Source organism: Staurois parvus, unplaced genomic scaffold (genome assembly GCF_062004578.1).
Source record: "Staurois parvus isolate SC_StPar_1 unplaced genomic scaffold, SC_StPar_1.0 ptg000115l, whole genome shotgun sequence".
NCBI classification, from domain to species: domain Eukaryota; kingdom Metazoa; phylum Chordata; class Amphibia; order Anura; family Ranidae; genus Staurois; species Staurois parvus.
The window spans coordinates 1,768,050-1,785,216 of NW_028317911.1; the positions used below are offsets into that span (position 1 = coordinate 1,768,050).

General features: G+C 42.8%; 1 protein-coding gene across 17 annotated transcripts in view; it reads right to left on the reverse strand.

The window, feature by feature from the left end:
• Window positions 1–2,046: 2,046 nt before the first annotated feature.
• The window catches only part of EPB41 (erythrocyte membrane protein band 4.1), a 290,966-nt gene continuing 275,845 nt past the window's right edge, over window positions 2,047–17,167 (reverse strand). For all 17 annotated transcript variants that reach the window (XM_089671906.1, XM_089671904.1, XM_089671912.1 and 14 more), the window contains 5 exons: window positions 13,384–13,512; window positions 11,359–11,460; window positions 4,841–4,921; window positions 4,632–4,739; window positions 2,047–3,255 (listed from right to left, as the gene is read on the reverse strand). In XM_089671906.1, coding sequence (XP_089528032.1) covers window positions 4,641–4,739; window positions 4,841–4,921; window positions 11,359–11,460; window positions 13,384–13,512 — 411 coding nt within the window. In that variant the 3' untranslated portion in view covers window positions 2,047–3,255; window positions 4,632–4,640. The remainder of the gene's footprint in view (window positions 3,256–4,631; window positions 4,740–4,840; window positions 4,922–11,358; window positions 11,461–13,383; window positions 13,513–17,167) is intronic.

Sequence of the window (17,167 nt, forward strand, 5' to 3'; positions counted from 1 at the left end):
TTCTACTGTTGCACCAACTTCTCAGAATTTGTTATCTATCATAGACAGAAATGGCAGAAGCATTTTTAGGGGAAAGTTTAAATATGAAGTGCATTAGTATACTTATTTGTTTAAAAAGGGATATTCCGGAGCTGTGTTAAGGGGACAGCATTAAACTATCTTGGCTTATCAAGAATATTTTTGTTTGATGAGAAACTCTACCACTGTGGCTTGTAAAAACACATGCCTATCTTTTAAAGAGGCCATCATGGTTGGGTCACTGTAACAGAGACGTATCTGTTCTTTAAAGTGTTACTAAACTACAGTAAACACACAACATAAAAATTCAATTATTTTAGTAAATATAAATTGCTAAATACCTTTTCTCATCAGCAGTTAGAGCAGTCTTGTGACTTCTATGTGTGTCCAGCTGAGCACTGGTTAAAGCTTGTAGGAGTTTTCATTCTGCTCTGACTGACCTATGAGGCTGCATAACCCTTGACCCTCTGTCTTGATAGTGCTGATTGGATTTGTGCTGATCATATAAACCCTCCCAAAGTAAAAAAAAATACTCTCAAGGAATACACACTAAACTGAGCATATGCAGAGTGGCTCCTAGAGCTCTGTACTATCAGCAAATAGATTGGGGATGGTAGAAGGGGAGGGTCAGAGAAGACAGGATCAAACAGCCCTTTTACAAAATGTGGAGGATTAACCCCTTCGGTTCCACAGTGAGTATAACAAGCATGCTTTACTGCATATACGAACTGATTTTACTGTTGTGGGTTTAGTAACACTTTAATGTTAGTGCCATTACCTAGAGTGGTTCTGTGGCAGTATGATCTGCCTGGACACCAATCACATAATTACCCTCACTCGGGCTCCTTAATTTTCAAGGCTCGTGAGCAGCATCTGGATAGAAGGCACAATGCACTGTCTGGGCAATACTGAATGTAGCAGCAGCAGTAAAGAGCAGACAAGTTTACCTGTCCATCCACAGGACAAGTCTTTCAACACAGAGTCCATGTTTTGTGGCATTCTGTATGTACAGTGGGTAAAATAAGTATTGAACATGTCACCATTTTTCTAGGTAAATAGATTTCTAAAGGTGCTATTGACATGAAATTTTCACTACATGTCAGTAACAACCCATACATACAAAGAGACCAAAACAAATAAGTTCAGAAATTAAGTTATGTGTAATAAAATGGAAGTACACAGGGAAAAAGTATTAAACACATGATGAAAGGGAGGTGCAAAAAAGCTAAGACACCAGCTGAAATCTACCAGTAATTAGAAAGCAATCCTTTCCCTTGTCAGTGTAAATTAATATTAGCTGGTTCATTCTCAACTGATGGTCTAAAAAAGGTGTCGCTCACCAAGGTATCCTACAAGATACACCTCATGATGGATAAAAGCAAAAAGCTCTCAAGACCTCCGCAACTTTATTGTTGCAAAACATACTGATGGCATTGGTTACAAAAGGATTTCTAAACTTCTGAATGTTCCAGTGAGCACTGTTGGGGCTATAATCTGGAAGTGGAAAGAACATCATTTCACCATAAACCAGCCACGACCAGGTACGAAAGCTCATAGGAACAGTCTTGTCTGAAAATATATTAATGTATGGTCAGCATCAGTTCCTGAATTTATCATTCCTCTTGTATTCCACTGTACAGCAGAATTTGGACTGGAAGAGGAAGAAGCAGCACAGGAAGCCAATCCGCTCTACTGCAGTGCAAAGAACATACTGATAGCTGAAGAAAGCAGAGTGAGGGGAGTTTGTCATTTAGCTGCTTCTCTTTTCCACTGTCCCTTCCACTGTCAGTGGCTGCCAGGGAGACAAGGACTGTAAGTGTAACTGAACTGCAACAGAAATGTCTGCCCTGCCAGATAAGACTGTGCTATGTGGCAGATCTGTTTAAATCTCTGGACTGCATAGGTAGAAATAATAATCCTTTGGCAGGCAAAGCAACTCAGGTATGTATTTCATCTCGTATTTAGTGGTATGCCTGGAATTCAGCTTTATGAGTTGTATCTACACAAAAGAAAAAACAGACAACCATATCAGAAGCTACAAATATTTACTTCAATGTGTAATCTTGCAACAACATGATGAAAATGTACTTTTCACACCTCAAAAGCTGGTAAAATATGCTAAAGTACGACCTATCACAATTCATCTGCATATATAAAAATTGAATTAAACCACATTTACAAATATCCTTCATTATTTAAAAGTAGAAAATAATACATCATGAGGTCTGTCTTTTTTATGGTTTTTTTTTTTGTTGGTTTTCTTTGAATGAGATCCAATAATAGCAAATATAAGAAAATGGATAAAAAAAGTGGGTTTCACACATAATTGTTTCAGTTTAATGACCCTCACCCCTGTAACCTCCTTATGTAGGGTACAAGCAGGTGAAAGTTTGGGAACCTACACACTTCCCAATGCTCCAAAAACAAATGCAGGATATTTAATATATTATTTTATTCTCATCCTTGACTCATTCAGCTGGTCTAAAATGAAGATTTTTGCGGGGCAGGCATGTTGCTGAACCCTAAACAGAGAAAACAGTTATACCAGACGGTAGGAAAATACACAATTCGTGTCTAGCTGTAATGTGACACTGAAAGAGAACAGAGAAAAGAATCAAAAGTTAAGGTGACACGATAGAAAAGAGAACTAAGGGTGATGACCTGGTCTGTATCCTACACAAGGTGACACTAGTGTAAAATCAGTGATACATCATTATCAAGAACTAAATAAGGCAGAGATGACATACACAAACTTCTCTACACAGGTCGTGGACACTAAATCCAACATGTGCACTGCAAACTATAGCACCATACTGTCTTTCCCTCACTCCATTACTAAAGAGAAGACTGCTGACAAGAACTTACACACAGGTCAGCAAAGTGAACAGTGTCTAAACTGACATTTCCAGTGTACCAGATGTACATGTTACATTCATCATTCACAGTATGCAACAACACTTTACATGAGAAGTGATGACATTTTGAAGTCTTATAAATAATTGTTCAACTGTCCCAGCCTGGAACCCTCCCACGTAGAGGCTACTTAGGGTTTGTTTATAGAATCTGAGGGAGAGGTAAGTATTGCTTTAGAAGAGAATGCAGTGTTTAACCAGGTACTTCATGATGACCCTTGCCAAGTGATATATCCAGGGGTGGGGGCATTGCGAGGAAACTTGCTGGTTTTCTGTGAAGTATATCATCAATTCTGTGGTCCCATTGCAAGGTTGAGATGAAAACCTGAAATAATAAAAAAGCTGGATATATACAAAGTAACTTGTGCAATTTTCCACATTTTATGTATAACCTGACAACGTTGGGGCATGCTCCTAACGAGACGACGGATGGTGTACTGGGGTATTTCCTCCCAAATCTGGACCAGGGCATCACTGAGCTCCTGGACAGTCGAAGGTGCAACCTGATGGTGTCGGATGGACTGAAAGATGATATCCCAGTGGTGTTCTATTGGATTTAGGTCAGGCGAGCATGGTGCCATTCAATGGTATCAATTCCTTCATCCTCCAGGAACTGCCTGTATACTCTCGCAACATGAGGCCGGGCATTGTCGTGCACCAGGAGGAACCCACTGCACCAGCGTAGGGTCTGACAATGGGTCCAAGGATTTCATCCCGATACCTAATGGTAGTCAGGGTGCCATTGTCTAGCCTGTAAAGGTCTGTATGTCCCTCCATTGATATATGCCTCCCCAGATCGGCAATGACTCACCACCAAAATGGTCATGCTGAACGATGTTACCTGCAGCATAATGTTCTCAACACTCTTTCACATGTGCTCAGGTTGAACCTGCTCTCATCTGTGAAAAGCACAGGGTGCCAGTGGCGGACCTGACAATTCTGGTGATCAATGGCAAATGCCAATCGAGCTCTATGGTGCCAGGTAGTGAACACAATGCCCACAAGTGAATATCGGGCCCTCAGGCTACACTCATGAAGTCTGTTTCTGATTGTTTGATCATTCACACCAGTGGCCTGCTGGAGGTCATTTTGTAGGGCTCTGGCAGAGCTCATCCTGTTCCTCCTTGCACAAAGGAGAAGATACCAGTCCTGCTGATGGGTTAAGGACCTTCTACGGCCCTGTCCAGCTCTTCTAGAGTAACTTCCTGTCTCCCGGAATCTCCTCCATGCTCGAGACTGTGCTGGGAGACACAGCAAACCTTCTGGCAATGCCATGTATTGATGTGCCATCCTGGAGGAGTTGGACTGCCTATGCAACCTCTGTAGGGTCCAGATATCGCTTCATGCTACCAGAAGTGAATAATGACCCTAGCCTAATGCAAAACTAGTGAAAAACAGTCAGAAAAGATGAGTAGGGAAAAAAATGTCAGTGGCCTCCACCTGTAAAGCTATTCCTGTTTTGGGGGCCATCTCATTGTTGCCCATCTAGTGCACCTGTTAATTTAAATAATACCAAAGCAGCTGAAACTGATTAACAACCCCCTCTGATACTTAACTGACCAGATCAATATCCCATGAGTTTATTTGACTTGATGCTATACTCTGATTTTGAGTTTCTGATTTTTGAGCAGTGTACTTGCAACGTATATAGATTACCCAGAGGGAGAGAGAGTTGGTGTGCGATTTGTAGGCACAATTTACCTGTATCGATTATTCCTCTGCTATTTCAGTCTCTTGGTGAACAACCACTTTGGTTACGGACATATCAGGATGCTGCTCCTTTGCTTCTTTGATTGCTTGAACCAAAACCTGATGAGTTGTGATATTTATTACAGTCAGAAAGGTATTCCTGTTTTCTCCAAATGTCTATATAGTATTACACATATTTAACTCAAAAAGTCACCAGTTACCTGGTCATGATCCAGGTCTCCATCACCTGTGATGACTATTCTCTTCTCTATTCGAGTCTCAGAGATACCACCTTTCACAGTCTAGAGAAAACAAGTGAACCTGATTAAGAAAAAGACGATACATGGCAAGACATTTCTGAGTAATGCTGACAAAAATTAGGGTTTTTTTCACAGCGCAAAACCTAATGAGCTGCAAATGCAAGCATATTCCAACCTAGAAGGAGGGTGTGTTGAAAAATATTTTCTGGTATTTTATTAACTACAGTTAACCACTTCCAGACCGGACACTTTTACCCCCTTCCTGACCAGGGCCATTTTCAGCTTTCAGCACTATCACACTTTGAATGACAATTGCATGGTCATGCAACACTGTACCCAAATGAATTTTTTACCATTTTTTGAGACAGATAAAGCTTTATTTTTCTGGTATTTATTCACCGCTGGGATTTTTATTTTTTTTGCTATGTAAATGAAAAGTCCAAAAATTTTGAAAAAAAGTGTTTTTTTTAAATAAAATTTTGCAAATAAATAATATTTCATCATAAATCTTGGCCAAAATTTATTCCATTATCTTTTTAGTAAAAAAAAAAACCAAATTAGTTTATAACCAAAAATTATAATTTTTAAAAATTTTGTTTTACATTTTTATTTTATTTTTTTATATTATTTTTTTTTTACATACTGTCACCCTAGCAGTACAGTGTCACCATGGTGACACTGTACTACTTGTGGGGGTGATGAAGATTTTTTTTTATTTTTTTTTACACTGATTGCTTTTACACCCATATAGGATGTAAAAGCAATCATTTCTCTTTTTCTCTGTCTGCATTCTTGCACTCATTGAGAAGTACTGAGTGAGCTGTGATTGGTCACAGCTTGTCACATGGTACAAGGCTGTTGTGAATGCCTTGTACCATGTGACCTCATGGTGATTTCACACGTAGTAAGCAATGATGTCACAAGTGACATCTTGCTTACTACTTTGCATGTGATCACTGATTGGCCAATCAGCGATCACATGATCGGGACCTCATACAGAGGTCCTGTCCGACGATCGGTGTTTCACTGTGTCCGGAGGACACAGCGGGCACCGGATCGCGGTGCTGCGCACTCCCATGGAGCGCGCACAAGCAGGGTGCGGGGAGGCCGTTTATAAACGGCCACCCGACCCTGCAGTGCCACCGTCTGGCCGTTTATATGCAACGGCCGGTCAGGAAGGTTAATAAGGGAGAGATGAATACACAGAACCTAGGAAACTTGATAATTTCCTCCTAGGCAGCGAAGAAGAGAACATCTAATGTGCACTGAATAGTAAATGTCAACGTCCGAGGTTCTGATCTTTTTTGTTAACAGTAGACTTTAAAGCAAGCCTTTAAATTGCTTTGGTCAGTCCAAAAGGTAGCAGCCACGAAGTTAGGGATTTTAAAATGTGAATAAACTTGCCTGTCCCCTATAATTTAAAGTGATATTAACCCTTGCTACTCTAGCCAGGAAAGTGACAGCCGTGACCCAAAAGTGATGTCATGGATGTCGCCTTTCAGGTCACACAAAGAAGGGGAGGGGAGCAGCATCGGAACCTGTTTAAGCGATCAGCGGAGCTGCTTGAATGCTTCCACCTGACAGGCAGGAGTCTGCTTGTCAGACTTATACACAATCCCGGTGGCTGCAGCCATTGGATTGTGTATAAAAACCCCTGCTGTCAGGTCCGTACAGCATACGAACATGGCAGCGAAAGAGTTAAATGTTTTTTGTTTTTTTTTAAATAACAAACATGTCAAAACAAACAGTGGTTTTGCGCAGAGCAGCTCTGATCCTTCTCTTCTTGGGTCCCTCGCATGTACTCCAGGCCCCACCCTCCTGCCAAGTACCCCCGCAGCTAGCAGGTTGCTATAGGGGCTCCCGAGCCACTGCCCCGTGTGTCCATGGAGCGTGGCTCAGCCCCCCCCCTCTCCTCATTGATTCACTGGCTGTAATTGACAGTAGTGAGAGCCTATGGCTACCGCTACTGTCTCAGCCAATGAGAGAACTGGGAGAGCCGAGGCTCTTGTGCACATTGCTGGATCAGGATGGGGCTCAGGTAAGTCTTAGGGGGACTGAGAGGGGCTCTTTATGGGCGAAGGTTTGTTTTCGCTACTCCTCATCTGCAGAACATTTTCACCTTTCCTACAATCTCCATTGCTCAATTCAGCAGCCAGGAGCATAGAAACTAAAAATCTAATACATTCAATTATGCATGAGAATGTGATATAGCTGGATCAGTCACCAAGCACCAGCACAGTCACATGTCGAGAATCCATAACCCTGTCTTGAGTGCCTCGTTGCTTACACAGTGCAGAACTCCTGCAACAGCACTGAACATAGCAATGGGAAGGTGACTGCATGTTGCTGGGGATGGTTAGAGTAAACCTTTGCTTTCTCTGCATCGGCAAGGCACAGCTTCTCTGTAAACAGATTCTTTTGTACTTAGGTTTTTACTCACAAGACCTCAAGCTAGCATGGGGTCATATGACCCTTAGCAGTTCTGCTCTTTGGGACATCCTTCGAATGTTTGGTCACTGAAGACCCAACTATTTGCTGTCACTGTCCAAGACTTAAGTCACATATTCAAAAGTGAAGAGCCATGGACATTTTTATACATTCTACCACTCCTATCATGCACCCTAAATACTGTATACAGTGAAGGAAATAAGTATTTGATCCCCTGCTGATTTTGAATATTTGCCCACTCACAAAGAAATCATCAGTCTAAAAATTGAATGGTAGGTGTATTGTAGCACTGAGAGACAGAATAGCAGCAGAAAATTCAAAAGAAATGCATGTCTAACAAATTATGCACTGATTTGCATGTTCATGAGGGAAATAAGTATTTGATCCCCTTCACAAAACATGACTTAGTACTTGGTGGAAAATCTCTTGTTGGCAATCACAGAGGTCAGACGTTTCCTGTAGTTGGCCAACAGATTTGTACACATCTCAGGAGGGATTTTGGCCCACTCCTCTTGGCAGATCCTCTCCAAGTCATTAAGGTTTGGTGGCTGACGTTTGGCAACTCGAACTTTCAGCTCCCTCCACAGATTTTCAATCGGATTAAGGCCTGGAGACTGGCTAGGCCATTCCAGGACCTTAACTAGTTGCCGACCGCAGATAGCCGAATGACGACTGCACTGCGGCCGGCCAGTTCTGAGTGGACGTCATATGACGTCCTCCCAGAACGCGCTCTCCTGCGTGCCCGGCGATCTCCGTGATCGCTGTGTCCTACGGACACAGCTGATCACGTGATGTGGTAAAAAGCCAATCACAGCGGCCTTTTACCACGTGATCAGCGGTGTCCAATGACACGCTGATCAGAGGGAAATGCAAGTGCTGGTTCTCGGCTGCACTTTCCTCACGCTGTCAGATCGTGAGGAAAGTACTGCCGAGAACCGGCAGTTGTCAGAGCGGGGATCGGCACCGATCATCAGGGCACTGATGATCAGTGCCCTGATGATCGGTGCCCAGCAGTGCCACCCGCAAGTTCCGCCCACCTGTGCCCAGCAGTGCGCCCACTAGCTCCGCCCACCTGTGCCCAGCAGATCACCCACCTGTGCCCAGCAGTGCACCCACCTGTGCCACTCTGCAGTGTCCCACAACTGTGCCCAGAAGTGCCACCTACCTATGCCCAGCAGTGCCACCCACCTGTGTCCACCCACCTGTGCCCACCAGTGCCACCCACCTGTGCCCACCCACCAGTGCTGCCCACCAGTGCCACCCACCAGTGCAGCCCAGCAGTGCTGCCAGTCAGTGCCACCAGTCAGTGCCCAGTGGTTGTGCCAGTCAGTGCCGCCAGTCAGTGCCCAGCAGTGATGCCAGTCAGTGCCGTCTATCAGTACCCATCATCAGTGTCACCTATCAGTGCCGCCTATCAGTGCTGCATATTAGTGCCACCTATCCATGACACCTCATTAGTGCTGCCTATCAGTGCCGTTTAGTGCTGCCTCAGTACCCATCATCAGTGTCACCTATCAGTGCCGCCTATCCGTGCCACCTCATTAGTACTGCCTATCAGTGCCGTTTAGTGCTGCCTATCAGTGCCCATGAGTGCCGCCTATCAGTGCCCATCAGTGCTGCCTCATCAACGCACATCAGTGAAGGAGAAAAAATACCTGTTTGAAAAATTTTATAATAGAAACAAAGAAACTTTTTTTTTTTTTCAAATTTTTTGCACTTTTTTTATTTATAGCGCAAAAAGTAAAGCGCCCAGTGGCGATTAAATACCACCAAAAGAAAGCTCTATTTGTGAGAAAAAAATGATCAAAATTTCATATGGGTACAATGTTGCATGACCGCGCAATTGTCATTCAAAGTGCGGCAGCGCTGAAAGCTGAAAATTGGCCTGGTAAATAAGGGAGTATAAGTGCCTGGTAGGCAAGTGGTTAATGTGCTTCTTATTGAGCCACTCCTGTGTTTTGAGTCATTGTCATGTTGGAGCACCCATCCACGACCCATTTTCAATGCCCTGGCTGAGGAAAGAAGGTTCTCACCCAAGATTTGACGGTACATTGCCCTGTCCATCGTCCCTTTGATGTGATGCAGTTGTCCTGTCCCCTTAGCAGAAAAACATCCCCAAAGCAGAATGTTTCCACCACCATGTTTGACAGTTGGGATGGTGTTCTTGGGGTCATAGGCAGCATTCCTCCTCCTCCAAACACGACAAGTTGAGTTGATGCAAAGAGCTTGATTTTGGTCTCATCTGACCACAACACTTTCAACCAGTCCTCCTCTGCATCATTCAGATGTTCAGTGGCAAACTTTAGACGGGCCTGAACATATGCTTTCTTGAGCAGAGGGACCTTGTGGGCACTGCAGGATTTTAATCCTTGTCGGCGTAGTGTGTTACCAATTGTTTTCTTGGTGACTGTGGTCCCAGCTGCCTGGAGATCATTGACAAGATCCTCACATGTAGTTTTGGGATGATTTCTCACTGTTCTCATGGTCATTGACACTCCACGAGAAGAGATCTTGCATGTCTTGCATGGTGCACCAGATCTAGGGAGACTGACAATTGTTTTGCGTTTCTTCCATTTATGAATAATTGCACCAAGTGTTGTCACCTTCTCACCAGGCTTCTTAGTGATAGTTTGGTAGCCCAGTCCAGCCTTGTGTAGGTCTACAATCTTGTCCCTGTCATCCTTGGACAGTTTTTTGGTCTTTGCCATGGTGGAGAGTTTGGAATCTGATTGTTTGATTGCTCCTGTGGACAGGTGTCTTTTTATACAGGTAACAAAATGAGATTAGCAGCACTCCCTTTAAGATACTGCTTCTAATCTCAGCTTGTTACCTGTATGAAAGACACCTGGTAGCCAGAAATGCTGCTGAATGATAGGGGATCAAATACTTATTTCACTCATGAACATGAAAATCAGTGCACAATTTGTTAGACATGCATTTCTTTTGAATTTTTTGTTGCTATTCTGTCTCTCAGTGTTACAATACACCTACCATTCGTGTGCAGTATGTACACGTGTTGAATTTAGGTCCCCTTTTAACCACTTGCCTACTGGGTACTTTCACCCCCTTCCTGCCCAGGCCAATTTTCAGCTTTCAGTGCTTTCGCACTTTGACAATTGAGCAGACAGGCAAAACTGTACCCAAACCAAATTTGTAGCATTTTTTTTGAGACAGATAGAGCTTTCTTTTGGTGGCATTTAATCACCACTGGGTTTTTTATTTTTTGCTAAACAAACTAAAAAAAGACATCATTTTGAAAAATGAAACATTTTTCCTAGTTTCTGTTATAACATTTTGTAAATAAGTAATTTTTCTCCTTCACTGATGTGTGCTGGTGAGGCTGCACTGATAGGTGGCACTGGTAGACAGCACTGATAGATGGCACTGATGGTTACTGACAGGCATCATTGATGAGTTCTGACAGGCAGGACTGATAGTCACTGATAGCCTGCACTGATAAGGAGGCACTGAAATGTGGCACTGATAGGCAGCACTGGCTTGGCAGCAGTGATGGGTACTGATAGGCAGCATTGACGGGCACCAATAGGCGGCACTGATGGGTTCTTATAGACTGCACTGATGGGCATTGACAGCCATCACTAACGGGGCACTGAAAGGCAGCTCTGATGGGCACTGATATTTGGCATTGATGGGCACTGATTGGCAGCAATGATTAGATGTCCCCTCTGAGGAATGCTGCTTACCAGCTCTCCTCTCCTCATGCGCTGTCAGCGAGAGGAGAGGACCGCTGATAACTGGCATTTCCTGTTTACATGTGATTGGACATAGCTGATCACAGGGTAGAGCCTACGTCATCGGCTCTTTACCAAGATCGGCGATTCACCGTGTCCTAGGGACACGGCGCATCACCGATCACCGCGCTGAATGTTCCGGGGGTACACATGCACAGCTAGATTGGGAAGATGTCATATGACATCCTCCCAGAACAAGAGAGCTCCCGCCCGTCTGTCATTTCCCTATGCGGCGAGCGGGAGGTGGTTAATAATGTGAAATCAGCTAGGACACTTTACCTTGGTAATCTGAGTTGTGGTGGTACTACTGGTTGTTTCAGAGGTAATTGTGTGGGCAGTAAGCAGAATGCCAGGTTCTCCATCATTGTTAACATCATCACTCTGTTAAAAGAAGCAAAAATGTAAGGCTAGGACAATATACCCTTAATGTACCCTTCTACATTCCCCCATACTAATAGAAAAAGGAATAAATACTGCATATTTACAATATGACTGAGCAACAAAAAATAATACAATCTGATTGCAAATTCCACTATATCTACATCCAATTACACAGCGATTGAAAAATGTGTGGGGTCAATTTAAATCTAATTTACTCAAAACATTTTTATAAGGTATTATAAAACAGTAGTTAGACTAGCTGGAAAATTAGTAAAAGGAACCTGCACGTACAGGTTCACATTGGCTCTTACAGCATACACAGAAAATAGTTCTCATCCACTTTCCTGATGCTTCAATCTACCACCAGCTAGTTAACTCAATGAATACCTATTGCTTTCATTCAGGTATTGAGAAATGTAAGGGCTCGTTCACACTTCACTGTTTTTCCAACTCTTGCCAAACGCCCCTATAGCGTTTGACAAGCGTTGGTCCGGCGTTTGCAGAGCGTTTTTAATGCTCCGCGAACACCGCATGCACGGTTTAGCGGAGGTTGTTAGGCGTTTGCCAAGCATTAAAAATGCCCCACAAACGCCTATAATGAAGTTTGAATGGTGTTAACGCTCTGCAAACGCCTGCAACCGCACCGCAAATGTCAGCCGGGCGTTTGCGGAGCGGCACCATAGATTCGAATAGGAGGCTTCAACTCCTCCTGACTCGACCAGAGGTGTCCGTTTTGCCGCGACGCTAACGCTCCCGTTTGAACAGCACCATGTGCTGCAATGTGCAGGATTTTCCCAGGCGTTTGGGAAACGGTAAAAACGCTTCCCAAACGCCTGTCTGCCGCTTGCTAACAAGGCTACTGTGAACGTAGCCTAACACTCCTGCCCTTCCACCAAGCAGCACCTGTGTGTCTTCGAAAGCAATCACCAGGCCTGAGTTCCCTGAAGTGGCAATGTGACAGTGCTGACTGCGGCAGTATCATTGTGTAGCACTGTGGGAGCAAAAGTGTGGGGTAAACAATTGTTACACCAGAAGAAAAGTAAAATCGGTCATTTGCCTTTGCTGAATTGCAGTTTTACTTTACTTAGACCTAAGCATGTTACAAAAGTGAAAAATTAATTACATAAACTAGACAAATATCCCACGCCCACGTTATTCAAAGCTGCAAAACACACCCAGAGGATATCACCTCTCAACCAACAGATATAAAATAAATAAATGTTGCGCTAAGTATGTAGTAGTAGTAGTAGTAGTAGTAGTAGTAGTAGTAGTAGAAGAAGTAGAATCTTAAAAAACAGCAAACAATATTAAAGTGAAACTGCACTCATTCTGAGCACCATAAACCAAAAATGCTATTTAATTAATTTTTAATATTCATAGCAAACTTACCTATCCATCCATGTCTCCATACTTTATTTTGCTGAAAAATCATATTGAAAAACACCCCCAAACATTTCTAGCAGTGGCCATCTTCAATAAGGGCAGATGATTCATGTATCATTTATTTCCTGGAAGCCATCTGCCCTTGGCTCAGGCATAGGTTGAGCTGAGAACCCTCCCTCCCCTCCTGAAAACTGCTGGGGTGTATGACATCATTTGCCTAGGCATGGAAACCAGGAAGTAACTGAAGACATGTAAAAAATGTTTAAAACAAGTAAATATGACATACTTTACTATCTGTTTACTAATGCTAGCAGCATAAGGACTAAAAATAGTCCACGTTGACAGAGAGTGGAGTTCCACTTTAAGTAGAACACTTTCGTTTATTAAGGTTTTAGCGTTAATTCCCAGTTTTAATATTTTTAAGGGCACTAGTTTCTGTAATATTTACATCCCTGGTTCTGTGTTAATGTATTCTGCATACTGCTTTAAAGAAATCTGGGCACTGTTTCCACAACTACAAGGCTTTAGACCAATACTTACTTTTGCTGCTTCATATGTGATTGTTTTAGTCTCTGTGTGTACCAAGGGAACCTCCTTGGTAGGTATTTGCCCTTTCTCAGCGACTGAAGCGTTGGAGATGGTCACAGTTTGTGTTTTCACCAAAGGAGGCTGCACAGAAAAGCAAAATGATATTAGAAGAAAGTCTGAGCATCATCCTTTGGTTTACCTGCTAGATACCTATGAAAAACGTATACAGGAATACTTCTGTAAATAGAAATCAGTGTGTGTGCATGTATGCATGTGGGTTCTCTAAAAACTCAACTTAAGGCTCTTTCACATGGGCTTACTTAAACTGGAAGGAAAACCTTATACTTAGTGGTTTTAAAAGGAAAAGGTGTTTTACCTTAATGCACTTTCTTGCATTAAGGTAAAAAAACAAATCATCAAATGTCTGTGCCTACCTAATCACTTACATGTCACCATTCTTGATCTGGCACTGTCCCCTCCAGCAGCTCAGCAATCCTCTCTTCCAGCATTCACATGACACAGAGGCAGCAGCAGGAGCCACTGGCTCTTGCTGCTGCTGTTAAATCATATCCTGTAAGGAGGGAGCAAGGACCACGCTGCACTGTGAGTGCCTCACACAGCCCAGCTCGGGAGGGAACCTACACAAGTGCACCCATAGCACACAGCTTGCTATGGGGGAGCTCGGAAGAGAAGGGGACTCCAGAAGAGGATGTTTGGGACTGTATAACCCTATTATTTTAATTTTAAAAACTTGGAGATTTACAATCCATTTAAATACTCCCTGCAATCATTATTATAAGCCAAGTTCAGCATTATGTCCCAAAATGCAAAAAACACAGTTTTTATACCTTTGTAATTCGGTATCCAGTGCCTGTTACGTGACTGCAATCACTCTGCTTTTCGAGAAAAGATGAGTAGCTGATCACGTCCTGCCTGCTGTGCACAGTGCTATTAATGGGAACAAAGCCACAGGCTGGGTACCTGAATGTACAGGGACTCAAAGGTCCGGTCTAGGAGTTGGATGACGAGAAGTCAGTGAGTCCTTGCTTGCTGTGCCCAGGAGACTGGATGCAGAGAGAGCTGTCAAAGAAGGGCTGAAGTGCTGGAAGTGGGGAGGGTGCACTCCAGCCTCCCCCAGTGCCTCCAATCTGCTTGGGACAGCTTTCACAGCACTCAAGTCAGCTAGGTATTTGGTAAACCTGGACAGCATCCCTTGATCATATGGCACAGTAGTCATTGTGGACTGTGATTTGTGCTGACACAGGAACGGTTCCAGCTACACTAACAGTTGTCCCTGCATTCTCCTTCCATTTCCTGAATCATAGTCTGTGCACAGCTGCATGTATGGACAGGACATTCTGCCAGCCTTTCTGTGTAGTGGATTCATTTTTTTAAATATTTCTTATAGCACCAGTAGCTTGTTTTTTTCTCAAGGTCATTCATGAGAACCTGTGATGGATGGACAGGGTGGAGCGGGGCTTGGACATGGCTGCTTGAACACAGACTGACAGTGGTATCAAAAAGTGCTTGTGTGCAGCTACTTTCGGCTGCACAGGAACACCATTGTCGGTAAAAGCCCAGAGGGTTGCTGAATGTCTAGATTAGACATTTTTTTCTAATCAGACATTTGGCAATCCAAATAGTACCTAATATAAATGTTTACTATACTCCTCATATAAAGGGTAATTTTTCATTTTAACTGGAATTCCACTTTAAAAGAGTATTGTGGAGCGCTGGGCTGTGAAGTGGCAGCAGCAGCAGCTGGTTCAGGCTCTCAATGGCTTGCTGAGAGGCTGAGCCAGGTGCAGGTTCAGGCTCAGGCTCCTTGGTGGATCCTGACTATATGGTCTCAATGTTCCCCCAGCCTGAACCGGCTCTGTAACGTCAGCTGACCATGGGTTTTAGCCCGCTGTCGGCTGAAAACAGGTTCCAGAACTGCCGAATTAACTGCACTCCCGTGATCCATGGGAGAATTACAGCCAAATGAACTTTGGCTGTACTTCTTTAACTATTTGACGTCCATATCTGGTACACATGGTTGTCCCACATTTCTGTTCACCAGTTTGTAAAAAGAAAAAAAAGAAAAAAAAAGAAAACATTATCCCATGAACAAACACAAACCGTGTGCACATGCATGTACCCAACAGATGCGCCACTTCTGGATAATTATAAAATTGATAAACTGTAAATGTCCCACCTACTGACAAATTTGGGTACTGTAGTTTTTCACTATTTCACTGGTGCAAGCAAATTTTAAGGCTTGATATTGTTGGCATCCTACTTGACACAACCACATCTTACATTTTACTATAAAATTGGGTATTATATTTGTGTTTCTGTGCAATAACCATTTTAGTGTATTTTTTCCTATACATTTGAGAAACCGTTGTACATACACTGCAAAACAAAGAAATTGCAACTGCCAATAACTTTCTACAGGACCTCTGCTTTCAGTAAATATACCGTAGCAAAAATACAGCGTTTAATGTATGAAAAAAGTGCAGTGGACTTCAAGTTGTGAAAGCGTATGCCCAGTCAAAACTTCTTTAGTTTTAGATAGAGTGAGGAAAAGCTGGTACCCCTGTCTTGTTTTCACTGCTTTCCAGGACTCTGTTAGAGGATTTACTTTCACTTCCAGTGACTTCTAAACACAGAAAAAGTAAGGGAAACTCCACCGGCAACACAGACTTAAATACAAAAATGTATATCTTTAATAGAGATGGGGAAGGCTAAAAATTCCAGCTACTGAAACCATTGTCAGCAGCACAAGAAAGGGGAAATCTCTTTAACAGAAACTCAGCAGTAAAAACCTGACAGGAGTTCTGATCTTCCCCAATATATACATAACTTTCTGCCTTATTAAATAATCTCCACATGTAACATAAATATATCTGTATAATATAGTATGTATGTGCTTTTTTATTGACTCAAATGGGGGGGACAAGTAACTCATACAAGTGTCTCAGACATAAGTAAAAGCCTTTGCACATGAACCCTAAAAAGCTGCCCATTCTAGCATTCATGGTAAATTTATGATGTGACTATCAACAACACTAACAATTCTTTAACCACTTGCCCTCCTGAGGATTTCCTGCCCTTCCTGACCAGGCCATGCTTTGCGTTACGGCGCTGCGTTACTTTAGCTGACAATTTCATGGTCATGCAATGCTGCACCCAAATTAAATTTATGTCCTTTTTTTCCCACAAATTAAGCTCTCTTTCTGTGGTATTTGATCACCTGTGCGTTTTTGTATTTTTTGTGCTATAAAAAAAAACAAATGACAATTTTGAGAAAAAAAATAACTATATTTTTGACTTTTTGCTATTAAACATTTCCAATAAAATAAAAAATCAAATTTCATCATAAATTTAGGCCAAAATGTATTCTGCTACATGTCTTTGCTAAAAAAAAAAAAAAAAAATCCCAAAACATGTAAATTAATTGGTTTATGTGAAAGTTATAGCGTTTACAAATGGCGGTATATATACTGGAATTTTTTTCTTCATTTTTACTAGTAATGGCGGCAATCAGCGACTTATAGCAGGACTGCGGCGGGAATTCTGACACTGGGGGGAACTGACTTGGTGTCACTGACATCCCCATTGGCACCAATACAGTGATCAGTGCTGAAAAAAAGCACTGACACTACTAATGGCACTGGGCAGGATGGGGTTAACATGAGGAGGGTTAACTGTGTGCTGTTTTACTTGTGTCTGTATCCGTGTGCTTCAGTGTAAGCACGCTGCGCACAGCCATCCAAAGCAGTGTGCACGAGCTGACAGGGAGAACTGTTTT